The 18,215-nt window shown below is 56.0% G+C and overlaps 2 protein-coding genes across 2 annotated transcripts in view; both read left to right on the plus strand.

Moving 5' to 3' along the window:
* Window positions 1-18,215, plus strand: part of NLRC5 (NLR family CARD domain containing 5) — a 940,085-nt gene that overhangs the window by 245,081 nt on the left and 676,789 nt on the right. The window lies entirely within an intron of this gene.
* Window positions 14,430-17,410, plus strand: CCL17 (C-C motif chemokine ligand 17). Its single transcript, XM_081106977.1, has 3 exons — window positions 14,430-15,416; window positions 16,674-16,791; window positions 17,131-17,410. Exons 1-3 carry the CDS (start codon window positions 15,347-15,349, stop codon window positions 17,249-17,251), a joined length of 309 nt encoding a protein of 102 aa, XP_080963103.1. The 5' UTR covers window positions 14,430-15,346; the 3' UTR covers window positions 17,252-17,410.

Genomic DNA, 18,215 nt, shown 5'->3' on the forward strand with positions numbered 1-18,215 from the left:
TTACTGAGCTAAACTTTAGCTGACACGATTTCCACAATGAAAGCAGAGCTTGATGGAGAGTTGGGGCCTCTGAAATCTTTGCCAGGACTATCGGGGCTCTGAGATAAAGGAGAATAATAAAAATAGCCATTGTTTGTTTCCTGTTCACTATGGGCCAGGCAATGTCCTAAATTCTTTCTTTTTTTTTTTTTAATACTTTTTTAAATTGATCTCTGAGTGGAAAGCAGAGGGAGAGACAGAAATATCGATGGTGAGAGAGAATCATTGATCAGCTGCCTCCTGCACGCCCCCTACTGGGGATCGAGCCCACAACCTGGGCACGTGCCCTGACTGGGAATCGAACTGTGACCTCCTGGTTCACAGGTCAACGCCCAGCCCACACCGGCTGGCCTGTGCTAAATGCTTTATGTACGAGGGTCCCCATCGTACCGATGGTTAAAGTAAAGCTCTCGAAGGATATGCCCCTTGCCCAAAGGTCGCACAGCCTGTCCACAGCCGAGCTAGGATATCGACACCATTATAATTAGCTAGTTATTAATAATAGGAAAGGAGCGAAGGGAAGGCCAGTTATTATAGGCATGTTCCCTGGGGGGAGGGCACTGGGCAAAGGGAAGGTAAACACATGCCCAGGAAAGTCGGGGTGGCCTAGGGCTGACTGTCAGTCACACCTGGGAGCAGAAGCCACTGCAAACCCTCAATACTCAGGCCCCAAACAAAGGAGTTTGCTCTCTTAGGACTCGTGTGAGCCTGAGCTTGTGAGCGCTTTTGCTCCTGCTTCCCTGCATTTGCCCACAGGCCCACGGCCCCATGGACCCCACACACAGTGGACTGACGGGCGGTAACTAGCCTGATGCTGCACTGGACCCGGCTCCAACACAGAAGGGAAACTGGACCCCGGCATTGCCTCCAGCTCCCCTGAAGCTCCTGCGGCCCTTCCAGGACGGGACTACGGGGAATGGGGCTTTGGAAACCCAGGGGCGTCATTCCACGGAAATAAAGCTTTTTCCCGAATCTCATCCTCCACGGGGACCCCCGGGAAGGTTATTCCAGGGCACCCCAGAACCTCACTCCCCCTAGCGACGGGGAAAGACGGGGCATGTTCTTCTCCGTAACAGTGTGACCCCAAGTCCTCCTCCAGACCTGGAATCCTCATCACTGTTTCTGAGAGTGTGAGCCACTCGTTCCTGAAAGTACAGGCCCCTATGTCTCTCTTCCTCTCCTTTCCTCTCTGAAATCAATAAAAATATATATTTTTTTAAAAGTACAGACCCCCCGAGTCCCATTTCAGACCTACTGAACTCGGACTCCAGGCCGGGTGGGCTGGGAATCTGCACCTTCAAGCTCTTGCCTCCGTCCCCACCTGCTCCCTCTTCTCTCTCCCTGCCTCCGCCCTGCACTGCCCTCGACACGAGGAGATTTGGTGGCGCCCGAGGTGTTAGAGCCCCTGCACCAGGTCACCCCACTCCCACCTGCCCACGGTTTGCAGTCCTTTCAGCAGCAGCTCCCTATAGCCTTTTCATCTCTGCCCTTTGCCGTTAGTACCCCCACCTCTCCCTACCCCTCCCCTCCCCTCCCCTCCCCTCCCCTCCCCTCCCCTCCCCTCCCCTCCCCTCCCCTCCCTACCCCACCCTCGTGGTCTGTGTACATTCCCCAGAAAGGGTGAGGCCAGACAGAAAAAACAAAGAAATGAATAGCCGGGAATTTCCAGCGTAACGCTGGATTATAGGTGCTGGGAGCCACGGGGTGTGTGTGTGAGTGTGTGTGTGTGTGTGTGTGTGTGTGCTCGCGCACACACATGCCTGTTGTTCCCGGGTGTGCGAGAACACAGGCCTCATTCGCTTCTGCTCAGTCACATGCTTTCTTGGATACTGTGTTGGCTGCTGGGGTTTAAGGAAAGATCTGGTGCCAGGCTGGCTTTTCCTGCAAGCGTCAGCAGCCAGACACCTCTGGGGGCGGGGAGGTGTTGCCTCTGAACCCTGGAGAATTCCAGAGCGGGGTGTGTTTTGCAAGAGAGGCCCCTCTCCTACACTCAAGGGACCTGGTGCCCCCCGAGGACAGACTAGGCTTCATTTGTAGCAAGTATCTTGCTTTTTAGCGAACAGGAAGGGAATATAACATGGGGCTCTCTGGCTGGGTGACTTTGGGCAAGTTGCTTAACCCCTCTGGGTCTCAGGCTTCACCTCTGTAGAGTGGGAATAGTCACGGCTTACCTCGTGGGGGAGGATGTCATGAGATAATCCTTGCTAAACACTTAGTAAAAGGACATGTTGGCAGCGAGCTCTGGGTAAATAGAACCCACGATTGTGCAATGGTTATTCCCAGAGGGTTTGAAACATCCCATTCCCATCAGCTTTTGTTATTGGACAGCCGAACAAGACTATAAAATCATAGGGCTTCTATAAAGACATGCAGTCGTCTTCGTTTTCAGTAAAGTAGGGTGAAAACGTGTCACAGTGTCATTAGGCAGATAAGGATAATTTGTATACAGTGGGGCCTTGACTTACGAGTTTAATTCATTCCGTGACGGAGCTCGTAACTCAAATTACTCGTATGTCAAATCAAAAAGTGAACGAGTGAGACGCGTGATGCTGGGCTGATGTTGTGGTGTTCACTGTGACGTTCGCTGCGCCAACTAGCGGTGGGGTATCTGAAGCTGGCTCGTAACCCGAATTTTAGCTCGCAACTCAAAGCAAAAAATCGGCCGAGAGACGGCTCGTATCTCGAAAAACTCGTTAGTCGGGACACTCGTCAGTCAAGGCCCCAATGTATTTTTCCCCCTAAGCTAACCGTTGTTGTTCAAGTTGATGTAACTTTTCTTCTAAATTGCTTTGGAACTTGGCAAGGTCAAAACTCACGAGTCCCAGTTCATTAAAACCAGACCAGCAAGAGGTCTGAATCTGAGACTTGGACAGAAAGGAAAGTTTATGAGTTTTCAAATCCTGGGAGACTGCGGGAGTCAGGCTACCTGAGACTTTCTGGCTTCCTGCCCTCTGGGCACGGAGGAAGGGTGCTCTTTCTGCACCCTTGGGCGGTGGGGTGATGGCCTAATGACCACTTCTGGCCAGTGAGCTGGGAGTGGAAATAACATGTGTCACAAGATACAACCTTCAGTTGCTGGTGAGAAAACATCAGTCCCTCAGGCCCAGCCCCTGGCCTCCTGCCAGAAAGTGATGGCACCGTTACCCAGAGTTCCCCACTGAATGTGACTCAGGCGTCCAGCCATGGAAAGAGCCTCAGCTAACCTCTGTGGAAGCCACAAACCTGATGGTTTTAAGCCATTCCTATGAGGTGAGTTGTTATTGCAGCATAACCTCGCCTATCCTGACAGATGGAGCCACCAGGAAGAAAAAGTGTGTTGTTTCCTGTACTCAGTAGGAATGACTTGCCAGAGCCTGCATGATGCTGCTAAAAGGCTCGGAAACATCCCCACTGGGGGATAGGTGGGCTCTCCGTGATGTGATTGGCCCCCTGCATTCGCTCTCCTTGCAGACGGAATCAAGGTCAGCCTTCGCTTGGCGAGCTGTCTATGGGCTGACTTGGAATTCTCACTGAATTCTTACTGACTTGGAATTCTCACTGAATGGGGTTGGAAAGAAGAAACTTTCTGTGGTTTCTCTGAACCACATTGGCGTTCAGGTGTTCTAATGGCTCAGAGACGCTGCTGCTCACTTTATAGCAGACGAGGAAGTAAATGGGAGGGAATGTTGACAGTACTAAGCACCAGCTGTTTGCAGATGATCTGGATCAGCCAGTCCTTCATTTACCTCCCAAGCCCAGAAGCCTGACCAGGGTAACCTGGGCCTGTTGGCACAGGAATCTGGCATTTTTGCACCGATGACGTGCACTTTCTGTCATTGTTTTCCTGGAGGATTTCCATTGGTCCTCTGGCTCCAGCCTTGTTTCTCAGGACTCTGGTCCCCCTATTCTCACTCCCCAACACTTTTGGCCACACATTCGCTTCTGCTCTCAAGTCAACCTTCTCTCTCGCACCTCTGAGCCATGGTACTAGCTGTTCCCCTGTTGGAATAACTTCTCCCTTCCCTGTTCTCCTGGCCAACTCCTACTCATCAGCTTAGAGGTCGCTTCCTCCGGGAGGCCTTCCCTGACTTCTCAGCCTAATGAAGATTCTCTGCGATGAAGACTCACACCCTCTGTGCCTAGCAAAACCCTCAGGCCACTCAGCTATACCTGCTTGTTTCACTGCACTTCCGTAAGATCCGCGAGGGCAGGCATGTGTGTCTCTCGTTCCCCTTTGTGCCCCCATGACCACCACGTGTCCTGGGAGGAGTCAAGGAGGGGAAAGGCCACTGTGTCCATTGGCACGGGCTGACCTGGCGTCTGTCTCACGTGGCTTTCTAATTTATGGGAAGCCCACCCGTCCATGGGGGGACCTGCATTCCAACGCATATCCTGATGAAAAATACTTTACTACCGCAAAGGCTGTCAGAGACTGAAAGTGGCCGTCGGTACAGATGCGTCCACATCACCCCGGAACCCCTCTGACCCTCCACCATCACATCCTGGCCAAGAACTTGCTCCCAGGCCAAGCCTGGACTCTCCCCCCGCCCCAGGAAGTCTGCACTGGGTCAAGTGCCCTGGGGACAGTGCCCGCTCCTTGCAAAGTTCACTGTGCCCGTCACACACCACTGTGAGACTTTGAAAGAATTTTCTCATTTAATTGCAGTCCCAGCTCTAAGATAAGCCCTGCTAATCCCGAGGCACAGAGAGATGAGAGATTTTACCCGAAGTCACAGAGCTAGAAAGTGACTTAGTGGTAAGTCAGCAGGCAGTCCAACTCCAGAGACACCACTGTTTCCTGTAAATTGTAGTATAATAACATTATATAGTTGTATATTATATAATTATATCATTATTATAACTGTATAATCAATAGTATTGTATGGACTAGCTCACCATGGTGCAAAGAAAGAAATACACGGGCACCTGTCAACACACATGACTCTCAAGTTCAACACGGCTAGATGTGGGCATCCAGACATAGGAGGATAATATTACTATGAGGCTTAACCACACGCATAAACACGGCTATACATGCTTAAGGACACACACGCATTCGTTAGTAAACTATGAAGAAACGCATGGGGCTAATGGACGCCCAGTTAGTTCAGTTTCCATTAGTCCACGGAGGGATGGATGAGGAGGGGCCTCAGTGGACGGTAATAGTTACCTCTCCACCTGGCGGTGGGTACGGGGTGTGGATCAAGATGCTGGTGCCCCACGCACAGCCCCACTCCCTTCAGCTGCTTTCACGTCTAACTTGAACTCGGGCGCCCCCGTGTGGTCAGGCAGAAGCTACCTCCTGGGACGTTGACTGAGGTCACACCTTTGCTGGGCTTCCATCCCTTCCCCGCCTTCATGCTCCCACTCCATCTCTCTCGGCAGCACACCCCTAATGAACCCAACCTGAGACAATGCAGAGAGCCGAGCACCCCCTCCCCAGTCTGCGGCCCGTGGGGAGGGCAGGAAGGAGGAGGCGCTGGCTGGGGGAGGAGGGATTGGATGGTGAGAAAGACGCCAAGGCGTAGATAGAAAATGGAGGGGAAAGGCGGCCAGCTCCCTAAGTAAGTCTATACATTCGAAGGGATCCCCATGAAAACACCAAATCATTTGCGGAGCTAGATTAGACACTTTAGTTTCACTTAAAAATAAAAAAGCAAGGAGTCGGGAGATCTGAAAGGAGGCGGGCGAGGCAGGAAGGAGGGAGGACCCAGGGGTAAGCCAGTGGGGATGAGGGGGGAGGCCCTGAGTGTGGAAGGACAGGCCACAGCCCGACTGGCCCTGGCCGAGAGGCTACTGAGATGCCTGCTTCTCTCTGGAAACGGTGGGGGGCCTGAGTCTCCTCTGGGGGCCCCTGCTTCCCCAGTTGGACGGACCCCGCTCAGCAGCAGCCTGCACCCTCGGCGCCCCTGGGAGAGCCCTGATCTTGGTAGAACTGCGCCGCATGTCAGGTCGCCAAAGGCTGCAGGCCCTTTCCTTGCTGGCTTTTCTGCAGTGGCTGAGGTTGGACGGGAATGGGGGTGGGGGACCCCCAAGCCTTTTAAAAGGGCCAGATCCACAGGCTCCTTAGAAAGGGTGCCTTAGTCTCCTTCCTGTGGGCCGGGCTCTTAGCGCTGACCCTGGTGCTGAAAACACCTTCCTGGGAGCACAGAGGGTGCCGTGGCAGGAAGGCCCCCCACCCCCACCCCCACCCCGTCCCAGGCAGACTGCAGCAGACTTCTGACTTCTACGGTGGTTGAGCATCAACCTATGGACCAGGAGGTCAAGGTTTGGTTCCCAGCCAGGGCACATGCCTGGGTTGCTGGCTCGATCCCCAGTGCGGGGCGTGCAGGAGGCAGCCGATCCATGATTCTCTCTCATCGTTGATGTTTCTATCCCTCTCTCCCTCTCCCTTCCTCTCTGAAACCAATAAGAATATATTTATTAAAATAAATAAAGAAAGGAAGGGTCTGCTTTGCACCTTGAATCGGTCACTGGGCAGTGCAGCCTGAATTGTCCCAGTGGGTGGGGAGGCCAAAGGCCTGCCTGTGGAATAACTTGGAGCAAAAGGCCCCAGGAAAGGGTGAGTTGGACTCTAGCAGTGGGTGAAAGGAACGGGTTTACGGGGCTGGAGTGCGAGCCCAGAAGGACCCCTGAAGCCCAGGCTCGAGAGAGACGGAGACAAGCCCAAGGGGAAGGGGGAGGCTCAATGAGAAGTGTTTACAGACTCGGCTTCAGCCTGGTCCATTCCCCCTATCCGGTCTCATCTTGCAGCTCCCCAAAGTTCAGCTTCCGCGAGGGTCAGTGTGGTCTCTCACTAGTGACTCGCTTTGCTGCTCCTGTCCTCTTCTTTCTGGACTAGCCACCCCTCGAACCAATGGACCAGCCACTGATGCACCCACTCACCGAACCAACACGCAGGAAGGGAGGGTCTGCCATGTGGCAGGGAACGAAAGGGACAAAGGCCTCTGCCCATGGAGCTACATGCCGTGCAGGTGGGAGGCAGGCAGCGAGCAGCAGACAGAATAAGCAGATACAGTAACGGGTGGCAGGTATGGCAGCAAGAAAGAACAAAGAGAGCGGAGGAAGAGGCGGGGAGGTTGCGATCTTAAATAGGGTCGGTTCCATGGAAAGGTGACATTTAAGCAAAGATTTGAAGGAGGTGAACAAGCGAGTCAGGCAGGTATCCAGGGAAAGAACATTCTAGGCGGAAAGGACAGCGTGTGTGAGCATCCGAAGGTGAGAGTGTGCCTGGGTGGTTGAGGCACAGTGAGGAGGCCAGAGTGGTCCAGACGAAGCAGGAAGGGAAGGGGGGGAGCAGAGCATATAGGGTCTCCTGGCCACTGTAGGGTCTCTGGTGTTTCCTCTGAGTGTGATGGAGAGCCACGGGGTGTTATGAACAGAGCACACTCCCGTTCCCTGTGGCCACCGTGCTGAGAAGAGAGTGCAGGGGCGAGGATGGAGGCAGGAGGCTGCCAGGAGGCAGCGGAGGGGCCCCGGGGAGAGATGACGGGCTCTGGATAGACGCTGAAGGTAGATGGGAAGTGGGGGTGAGAGAAAGAGGTGTCAAGGATGGCACCCTGGTTTCTGGCTGGAGCAACTGGAAGGAAGGGGCTGGTACAGAATGGGGGAGGAGCTGGTGAGGGGGTGGACGGGGCTCAGAAACCCAGCTTCAGACTTGGTGGGTGGGAGACGCCTGTTCAACGCGTCGAGTAGGCGGCTGGTGAGAGAAATTTGGGAGTCACTGGCATAGAGACATTTAAAGTCAGGAACATGGACTATTTGCCACATAGATGCACTAAGGCAGCACCAACGGAAGCACCTAATGTAGTTGTGATTATTATGTGGAAACGGAGGCTTGGAGAGAAGCCACTTGCTTGAAGTCTCACAGCTCATTGATGACAGAGCTAAATTCACACCCAGTTGGTTATCTGGCTGAGGGTCTGCTCCTGGCCCCTGGCCTGAGAGTGACCTCTTGCTTAACCCTCTATGGCATCTATACTAATAAAAGCCTAGGTGGTCCTTGCGCCTTCATGTGTGACATCGTCACAAGATGGCCGCACGCACAGCAGAGGCAGGGCCCAGCGGCCACTCTGTGCAGTGAGGCCTGGGGGTTCCGTGGCTCTGTGGGGTGCGCGGAGGAGGCGGGTCCCAGTGGAGGAGGCGGGTCACGGCTGGGGAGGGCAGTTGGGGGCGATCAGGCGGGCAGGGGAGCAGTTAGGCATCAATCAGGCCAGTAGGAGAGTGGTAATGGGGCAATCAGGATGGCAGGCAGAAGCACTTAGGGGCAATCAGGCAGGCAGGCAGGCAAGTGGTTAGGAGCCAGCAGTCCCAGATTGTGAGAGGGATGTCCCCGATTGGAGAGGGTGCAGGCTGGGCTGAGGGACACCCCACCCCCCCGCACGAATTTCATGCACTGAGCCTCTAGTGTCATATATGAGCCATGGATAGAATTTGGTTCGAGGGGTGGCTAGTCCAGAAAAGAAGAGGACAGGAGCAGCAAAGCAAGTCACTAGTGAGAGACCACACTGACCCTCGCGGAAGCTGAACTTTGGGGAGCTGCAAGATGAGACCGGATAGGGGGAATGGACCAGGCTGATAGTAGGGCTTAAAGATGGGCCTGATGAGTTACGAGTGGAGGGGGAGAGAAGCAGGGCGCCATTGATGGTTCGTACGGAGGGCTGTATGCTGTGAGAGCAGCCCTTGAGGAAGACCTATAAGACACCCGCATACTGCAGGCTGACAGGGTCAGCAGGGACCAGAGAGGAGGCAAGTTGTAGGTACTGTGAAGGATTGGGGCCGAGCCACTGAGAATGAGGAAGTGAGGAAGCTGAGCATCACCCCAAGACATCACGAGCACAGTCTGGGCCTGATGCGCTGCGGGGGCTGGAGGCGAGGAATGAGTAAGGGCAACGTTCCAGACAGGCGCGGGGCAGATGAGGAGGCGAGGAATGACGCTGGCCTGAACTGAAAAAGGGGAAGTGGGTTGAGGCGGAACTTGGTCTGGCCTCTTTTGTCCTTGGGGTTGAGTGAACCGTGAGGGAACAGATTTCTACTCCTCGGGAGCCTACAGTCTGCTCAGAGCTGGCTAGACCCCAAGGTAGATAGACCTAAGGCATCTGCCGGTGCAGGCAAGAGGAGGCCAGGAGGGTGTATTTGATCAGTCACCAGTCAAGGCTGAGGACAGAGATTTAGGGAGAGTCCATCCCAAGGCCAAAGGCCTGCGTGGATGACGTCAGGGAGGGAGAGAGGGTTGCTCCAGGGGAAACAAAGCCCAGGACAGAGCGCCAGGCAAGCTTCCGCCACTTGCCAGCTCCGGTGTCCTTGGGTCGATTTCTTAACCACTGTGGTTGGTCCGGTTTCCTCATCTGTAAGCTGTGGCTGGTAGTTCTCACTGCCTAGGGCTGTAGTGAGGGCAATAGAGACTCATAGATGGAACTGCTGAGGACCCGCCTAATCCGCGGTGAGAGCTCAAGGATGGTACAGAGAAGAGACCACAGAGAGCTCACCTGGGGCAGAGCCACGTTCTGAATCCTGTGGGAGGGATATCAGGAAGGCAAATGGCCCAGCCGCAGTGGCTCAGTGGTTGAGCCTCGATCTATCAACCAGGAGGTCACGGTTCGATTCCCAGTCAGGGCATATGCCCAGGTTGCAGGCTCGATCCCCAGTAGGGCGTGTGCAGGAGGCAGCCGATCAATGATTCTCTCTCATCATTGATGTTTCTGTCTCTCTCTCCCTCTCCCTTCCTCTCTGAAATCAATAAAAGTACAGATGAGGAGAGTGAGGTGCATAGAATTGTCCTTGGTCACACAACCAGGAACAGGCAGAAGAGGGGCTGGGCCCACAGCTGTAGATCATGCTTCCAGAACATCTGCTGGTAACCACTGCCCCTCGGTGCCCTTTGTGAGGGGTTGGCATGTCCAGGGAGTGGCCGTCGAGGTTTGCGAGGCCCTTAGAGAGTGGTGTCCCTAGAGTCTCAGGGCCAGAAACCACATTACTAAGAATTAAATCACATGTAGGTAAAGAGGAAATAGCTGTGGGAGGTGTACACAACACATCGGAGGAGTTTGTTCATGAGTGAAAGGAGAAATAGGGGGGCAGCATGTTTGGTGTTAGGAGGAAGGGGTGCTGGGGTCAAGGAGAGGTGTTCTGGGAGCAAAGAGATGGGACCACGTCATCAGCAGAGGGGAAGGGGAACATGGGATGAGAGGGTGTGAAGAGCTGAGATGTGGGAGTGTAACTGAGGGGAGGATGCCCTTTGGGGGTGCAGAAGGAATGAGGAAACAGAGGAAAGTGGGAGCTGAAGAAGGACATGAGGGTTTAAGCTGCAGTCTGAAGGAGGAGAGAAGTGAAAAGCCACCGCTGAAACAATTAGGTTTGGCAGGAGGCAGAAATGGCCGAACCCACAAGGAAGCTGTGAACTAGATGGACAGGGAGCCAGAGTGCCGTGTTCAGGTTCCTCTACCTCATCCTTGGCAGAGGACTCAGGTGTGCCTCATGAACTGGTGGGAAGCACTGGACCAAAAATAATTAGGACTGGGGTGAAGGAGCCCCTGGCTGGAATGCAAGCTGGACTCCTGTTGTAGTTCAGAAGCTTGTAAGTGTCCATGCATCGATCCATCATCCATCAGTCCATCCATCCATCTATCCTTCCTTCCTTCCTTCCTTCCTTCCTTCCTTCCTTCCTTCCTTCCATCATCCATCAACCCATCAATCCATCCATCCATCTTTCCTTCCATCCATCTGTCCATCATCCATAAAACCACCCACCCATCCATCCATTCGTCATCCAAAAACCCACCCATCCATCCATCCATCCATCAACCCATCAATCCATCCATCCATCTTTCCTTCCATCCATCTGTCCATCATCCATAAAACCATCCACCCATCCATCCATCCATAGTTCCTTCCTTCCTTCCTTCCTTCCTTCCTTCCTTCCTTCCTTCCATTCATCCATCCATCCATTCGTCATCCAAAAACCCATCCATCCATCCATCCTTCCATTTATCTATCCATCCATCTTTCCTTCCATCCATCCATCCATCCATCCATCCATCCATCCATCTATCTTTTCTTCCTCCCATCCATCCATCCGTCATCCATCACCCCATCCATTCTTCCTTCCTTCCATTCATCTATCCATCTATCCACTCAATCACCTACCTCTGCATCCATTAAATAAACATATTTTATTGAGTACCTACTGGGTGCTAAGTCCTATAGTTACAAGTTGGAACATAAAAGAGATTCTATTTTCAAGGAGTTTGCAGCAATAAACCAACAATCACAATCCAATGGGAAGAGCGTGATAAGGAAGTTTGTGACCTGTGCGGACACTGAGGAAAGTGGGGACTGAAGGGAGGAAGTGAGGGTTTACGCTGCAATCCGAAGGAGGGTGGGAATGGAAGGAAGTGGGGTGTGAGAGAGTGTTCTAGACAGGAGGAACAGCCTGTACAAGGGCTTGGGTGTCACTGAGAGCCTGGCTTTCCCAGGAACTGAAAGAAGGCTGGCATGGCTAGAGCAAGTAACAGGGTGTGTGGGGGCAAAAGTTGATGCTGGAGAAGTTGGTAGGACTTCCATCTGTCCATCATCCATAAACCATGGATGGATGGATGGACTTCATCCTGAGAACACTGGGAGGCATTGAAGGATTTCTGAGAGTGGGGAGCCTTGCTCGGTTTGTGTTTTGGGCGTTAGGAGGAGGACAGGCTAGAGGGCACGCCTGGAAGCTGGGCGCTGCGTGGGGGGCCCTGTCCAGCGGAGAGATGGAGGGGGTGGCCATATGAATGGTGGGAAGGAGATGGAGTCAAGACACATCCAAGTGGCTGACTCAGAGGTCTTGCTGATTGAATGTGGGAGTTGAGGGATGACCCTTGAGGCTCTGACCTTGAGGAATCAAGCAGACTGACAATGAGTCAGAACAACGGACTCACCAGTGAGCAGGTCAGGCCCTTGGGACAGGGGAGCCGGACATGCTTTGGGCTCGGGGGATGGTAAAAACATTCGAGGCCTTCACATCTCAGCCCCCCTGGGTCTAGCTTCAGCTGGGAGAGGATGGAGCTGAGTAGACAAAGGACTAGATCCTCACCCAGATGCTACCTGAGACCCCCGGCAAGTGCTTGCACCCCCTGGAGCCTCAGCTGACCCGGCCGTGACCTGGGGTGACAACTTATGCCATCGCTGTTGTGTGGGCTTGGAAGGTGATAAGTTGCTTCTACCCCAGCAACCGGTCCCCTGCTCTGCAGCCAGGGGCGAAGTTCTTGGTGTGACAGCAGCATCCCTGGTCCCAGCCCAGCCCACAGGAGAGCCAGGGGTGGGGCAGGAGCCCTCTCTCCCTCCCTTTCAGGGTAAAGGACCAGGCTGAATGGTTGGGGGGGTGGGGATGTGGACTCCCACCAGTCAGAGGTGTTGAGACGGAGTCAGCATGGCCGCGTCCTCCCACGCAGGCCCAATTTCCCGCTGACTGTCCTCACAGGCCCCGTCTGGTTTGTTTCCCTGCCTGAGCCCTTATCTTTCCTCCACCAGGAGCTCCCCATCCCCGACAGCCCCTCCACAGACCTCTGGGTCACAGAGTCCACACAGCGCCATGAAGGCCTCGAGGCCTTATCACAGGCCCAGGCTCCAGGACACCCGTCTGGAAGGTCCCTTAGAATCCGTGTCATGGCGGGAGGAATAAGCCGGTTAATCCCTGGTGAGGAAACCACCTGAAAATGTCCCTGGTCTCCGCGGCCTCCCAAGGGAGGCCGGGAGGTGTGCTGGCCTCTGCGGTTTTTCCGAGGCCCCTGCTCAGCCTCACCTCCTCCTCCTCCGGTCCCCTGCTCGCTCTGCCAAGCCTCATGGAAAGCCCGCTGTGTGCCAGGCACTGTGCTGGGAGTGGGGACACAGGGTGGTGGGCAGAGAGACACGCCCCGTCCTCACAGAGCTTGCTCTCCTGGGGGCACATCCAGGCTCTTTCGTCCTCCAGCATTTCAAGTTGTTTCCCTCGTTTATCTCTGCACATTCTGTCCTCTGCACCTTTGCTAAGTCCTTTGCTCATGAGGAATGCCTGGCCCTCCTTCTCTTGGTATAAATCCTCCCACCCACAGCGCCCAGCTCAATGGCCTCCTCCTCCAGGCAGCCTCCCAAGTTGTCCAGTAGCATCCTCTCCCCACTCTGGGCCTCACGGCCCTTTATCTCACCTGCACATCCCTATGTGGACCAGGCCTTGCTCCTCCAGCCTCACCAGCTTCGAACTCCCCCAAGAGCAGGGGCTGCATCTGACCTCTGCCTGCCCCACAGCTCCAGCCCAGCCAGGCATACAGCAGGCGCTCACTGGCCCTCTTGCTGCTCTGTCCCTCCTCCCTCCCCAGCCAGGCAGCCTGCAGCAGCCCAGAGCTAGTGCAGACCTTCAGTTCCTGCTGCTGTGGCCCGTTCCCCTGAAGGGACAGGGGAATTCGGGTCCTTCCAGAGAAAAGTTCTGAGTCTTTGGCAGAACTGGGGGACTCACAACCCACTCGGGAGTTTCCCCGGCTGTGGGGGCCGGGGCCTTGCCATAAACAAACTGCTACTCCATCTCAACAGCCCCCTCTTGTCCAGCACAGGGCACCGTGCACAAAGGACCCCTTGTGGCAGGTGGAGAAGCCACAGGTGGTGGGCAAAGCCACTGGGCAGAGGCCACGGGAACAGAGAGGTCAGGAGACACTCTACCCCACAGGGCAGCATCAGCAGACACACTCCCTCTGCCTCCGCGTGGGACCCAGACCCTCCCCACCACCTCTGGCTTTTGTGTTTCCTCTGGGCCCAAAGCTCTGCCTCCAGGCAGGAGGCCCCTCTCCCCTCTCCTCCATTGCATGTGCAAATGGACAGCTGTCTGGGGGACACAGGCATGGCCCAGCCAGGCGGGCAGGGGGCCAAGAACCGGCCCAGACTGTGGCTTGAGGAGTGGGTGCGGTTAGGGGCCTCTGGCAGGTGATGAGGAAAGCAGAGAACTGTGCCCATTGTGACGGGCCCCTGGGCCAGCCCAAATGCCCCTCTGCAGATGGTGAAACTGCAGATGGTGAAGCTGAGGCCCAGGGAGGGTCTGTGAGCAGTGAGGCCGAGACCGGGAGAGGGGATCCTGCCCACAGGAGGCTCTGCCATGGACGGGGCGACTCCCTGCTCCCCGGAACTGAAGCAGCCCAGCCTCCCAAGGTGCCCTGGGGGAGGAGGAGCACCTGGCTCTCCCGTGGTCCAGTCCAGAGTCACGGTTTCCTCTCCAGGGTTCACAGCTGAGCACCTGGTCCCAGTGGAGTGAGTGGGTTTCACAAACACCACCTGCCGTTATCATCCCTGGTAATGGCATGTGATTGCAGGGGCGGTGTCATTCCGAGCTGCCCCCAGTCCCTCAGGGACAGGGTGGAGCCAGGCCTCGGTCCCAAGTGTCAGGATCAAAGTCCAGAGCTGCCCACCTGGAGGTAGGCGGGGCTCTCACCTAATGAAGGGGCTCTCCTGATCTGGCCCCGGGAGCCCTAAGCAGACGATTGGCCATTTTCTCCGCTGACCCGATGCACGGATGCCGTGGCCATTGGGTGCATGGGACTTCTTCTCCGGGCCTGGCGAGGGCTGGACCCTGACCAGGTGTCCCACGCAGACGCAGACTCGGCTCTACTGGGAGCCAGAGGCGTCCTCGCTCAGGTGAGACCCTGCATTTGGGGGAATGTGCCTTCCCAGGAAGACACATCAAATCTGCGCTAAAGGATGATTAGAAACGGCTAGACTCTGCCTTCTGTGGCTCAGGGGAAGACCCTGAACTTGAACTTGGGAAAGCAGCCACGACCAAAGTTGTCTGGGCCTCAGGCCTTTCTCAGAATGAGATGGTCCTCCCTGCAGGGAGTTGCCCGTGTGCACGTGCACCCGGCTGGTCCCCCGAGGAGAGGAGCCCCTTTTGCACCCGGAGCGCCTCCGGTCCCAGGTTAAGCAGCCTCTCTCGGCCCCTGCCTGGCTGTCCCCCTCCCAGGGCACCGTGCACAAAGGGGGTTCGAAGCAGGACAATTCCAGTCGAGGATCAAGCTTTTTCTGTCCTAAGAGGAACCAAGAAATGTCTCTGCAAAAGGAGAAGTGTGTCGCCGTGGCCCCCGGATGAATACCCCACCTCTGTCCCCACTTGAGCCCCTGTTCACTGGAAAGCCACAAACATTCCAAGCCTGGACTTCTACAGAATCATCTCAAGTTCTTCGAACTCCACTGGTCCAGGGAAGGATGGGAGGAAGCGCTGATGGGCGGGGCCAGATCCCAGCGAGGTTAAATAGGTCACCTCCACCCTGGGCGCCCATCCTGTCTCCCCCGGCTGAGGGACCGCACGCAGAGACCTTCTCTGGGCTCCAGCACCATGACCCCATGGAAGACGCTGCTCCTGCTCACCCTCCTCCTGGGGGCTTCCTTGCAGGTCGCCCGTGCAGGTGAGAGGGGTCGGGGGACAGGGGCGGGGAAGATGGACACACACACATTTGTGTGTTATTTGCAGCTCACTCATTCCTGCAAAGATGTGAGAGGTCAGCAGCAATAGGATTTTGAGGGAGGCGTTGAGAGAAAAACAATGATGAAGGGGAGGGGGAGGAGGAGAGAAGGCTTGGTGAGGGCTCCCACATCTCACACTCCGATGGTGTGAGCCGCTGGCTGTGATTGTGTTTCAACAGCGCAAAGTGAACAATTCTAAGAATTTGTCAGTGTGTGTTTAATGAATGGGTTTTCCATACCCCGAGGGAATCGGGTTCCCAGAAGATGTGAGGAGAGGTTTTTACATTCAGTTGGGAAAGGAAGGCTGAAATCAGACACAAGCTGGCGAGGGCCTGCCCAGCCCACGGGGCAGCCTTTGAGGTTATCTTGTCAGGGGCCACCTTCGGCGGCTGTGTATGTGTTCTCACTCCTGTGAAGCGAGCGCTGAGCACCTCAGCCCCGAGTGAGCCAGACCAGGTTACAGCCTCTGGATGGTCGAGGGCAGCCGGGCTTCTTAGGAAACACGCTGGTATGGTAGTAACGAAGCCACACGTCTCCAGCTTGTCTCTGTGCAAGTGTCAGATATTTGTCGCTGTGCAGAGATGAGGGAACTGAGCCCCTGGGCCTCCGTCTCACCATCCGTCCAATGGGGGATGAAGGCACCTGCCTCAGGTGTGCTGGGGGACCGTGTGAGCTGTGCGGAAGGCTCAGCCCGGAGCTGGCGTTGAGCGTGCACTCACAGATGCATACACAGACACGCATGCAAGTAAGCATGCACCACTCCCCCAAACACGCACAGGTACACACACTCAGGCATATGCACACACACACACCCTCCCAAGCACACACAGATACATGCACATGCACACACACACACACACACACACAGGAGCTCCCAAAGCCCACAGAGACCTTAGGCACATAAATGTGAGCATGTGACACACAGACACGTGCAGGCCCTCTACATGCTCCCCACACAGAAACACACTCACAGATCCTGCCATCAACACACACACACACACAGACGTGCACAGACTCCTCTCCAGAGACGGACAGACACACACACAGAGACGTGCACAGACTCCTCTCCACAGACGGACACACACACACACACACACAGACGTGCACACAGACTCCTCTCCACAGACGGACACACACACACAGACAGGCCCCTGCCCACAGCACAGGTCTCACACCTGCTCCCGCCTCTTCCTCTGCAGCTCGAGGGATCAACGTGGGCCGGGAGTGCTGCGTGGAGTACTTCAAAGGGGCCATCCCTATGCGGAGGGTGGTGCGGTGGTACCGGACCTCGGAGGAGTGTCCCAGGGCTGCTGTCGTGTAAGCCTGCGCCCCCGCCCCGATCCTGGGGGCTGAGCATGGGAGAGGGAGGTCCTGGAGTTTCCAGAAGGGCCACTGGGAAGGAGAGAGGAGAGTGTGGCCTTCACGTGCCCTCTGTCACCCAGGCCCTGCCCCTGAACCCACTCCCCGCCCCCCCCCCCCCCCCCCCAGTTCCCAGTTCCCGGGCTCTCTGGAAGGGAAGTCACTGAGGCAGAGCCTGAGGTCCCAGATTTCCTACTGACCCCGTGTGACGTCCGCAAGTCCGGCAGGCACAGGACGAGGCTGCTGGGCTCTGTGGAGCCTTCTGCCCTGACGCCCCCCGGCTTTCTCCCTCTGTAGGTTTGTAACTGTCCAGGGCAGGTCCATCTGTGCGAACCCCAAGGAAACCACGGTGAAGAAGGCGATCAAATACTTGCGAACCATCGTGAAGCCACATGACCCCAGGGTCCAGGAGTCCTGATTTCTCCCTGGACCATGTGGAAACTTCCGGTGCCTCAGTGTGCACTACCCCAACCCCCCCGCGGCCTGGGTCCAGTGGGGGCCGCCCAGGGACGGAGTACCATCCCTTTCCCAACTGGAACCGAGGCATGAAAGGCCCCCATTAAAGTCTTTCTGCCGCAGTCTGTGTCAGTGTGTCTGTCCCCCAGGCTGTCACATTGCTGGCCCCCTGGATGGTCCTGCCCCATCCAGGTCAGAAAGGGAGCTGAGGCTCAGAGGGACCTGGTGCAGGCCACACTCGGTGAGGGAGGCCCTGGTGTGAGAGGCCTAGGCAGGGGTGGGGCTGAGGTAAGAGCAGGGGGGGTGGACGAAGAGGCTTGGCAGACGCCCCCCCCCCCCGGGGGTGCATGAGCAGGGAGAGGTTCTGGGGAGCATTGTCTGGGTCCTCTCAGGTCTCTTGTCAGACCCCTGAAGTCCCCAATCTCCTCCCAGACCAGCCTGTGCTCACCTGTGACCTCTTGCCCAGTCCCCTTAAGTCTCTGACCCAATTCCGCAGACGTTTCCAGCTGGGGAGCTCCCTGGCCTGGGGGTTCCTGCAGCCCCACCCCCATCTTGCCCACCTCTCACTGCAGAACCTTTGCAAGACCCTCAATGGTCTGCTCTCGACTCCCAGCGGTTGCCTGCAGTCCCTCGCCCGGGATCTCACATCACCGCACTGGAGGCGAGAAACCCTCGTTCTCCGGTTCTTCTAAAGGCCCAGCACTCAGGCCAGGCCCACTCAGGATACTCCTTCACTGATGGTCCCTTAGGGACTTCACGCCCGCAAACCCTCACTTCTGCCACATGTGATCTCGCCATAGCAGTGAGGGCCCACCATGCTCACAGGCCCCGCTCAAATGCAAGGACAGGCATCCACTGGGCGTGGGGGGCTAAGGGGCGTCCTGGAACTCTACCCACCACAGGGGCTTCGCAAACTAGAATCTAGC

Source organism: Myotis nattereri (assembly GCF_964212035.1).
Source record: "Myotis nattereri genome assembly, chromosome: 15".
NCBI classification, from domain to species: Eukaryota; Metazoa; Chordata; class Mammalia; order Chiroptera; family Vespertilionidae; genus Myotis; species Myotis nattereri.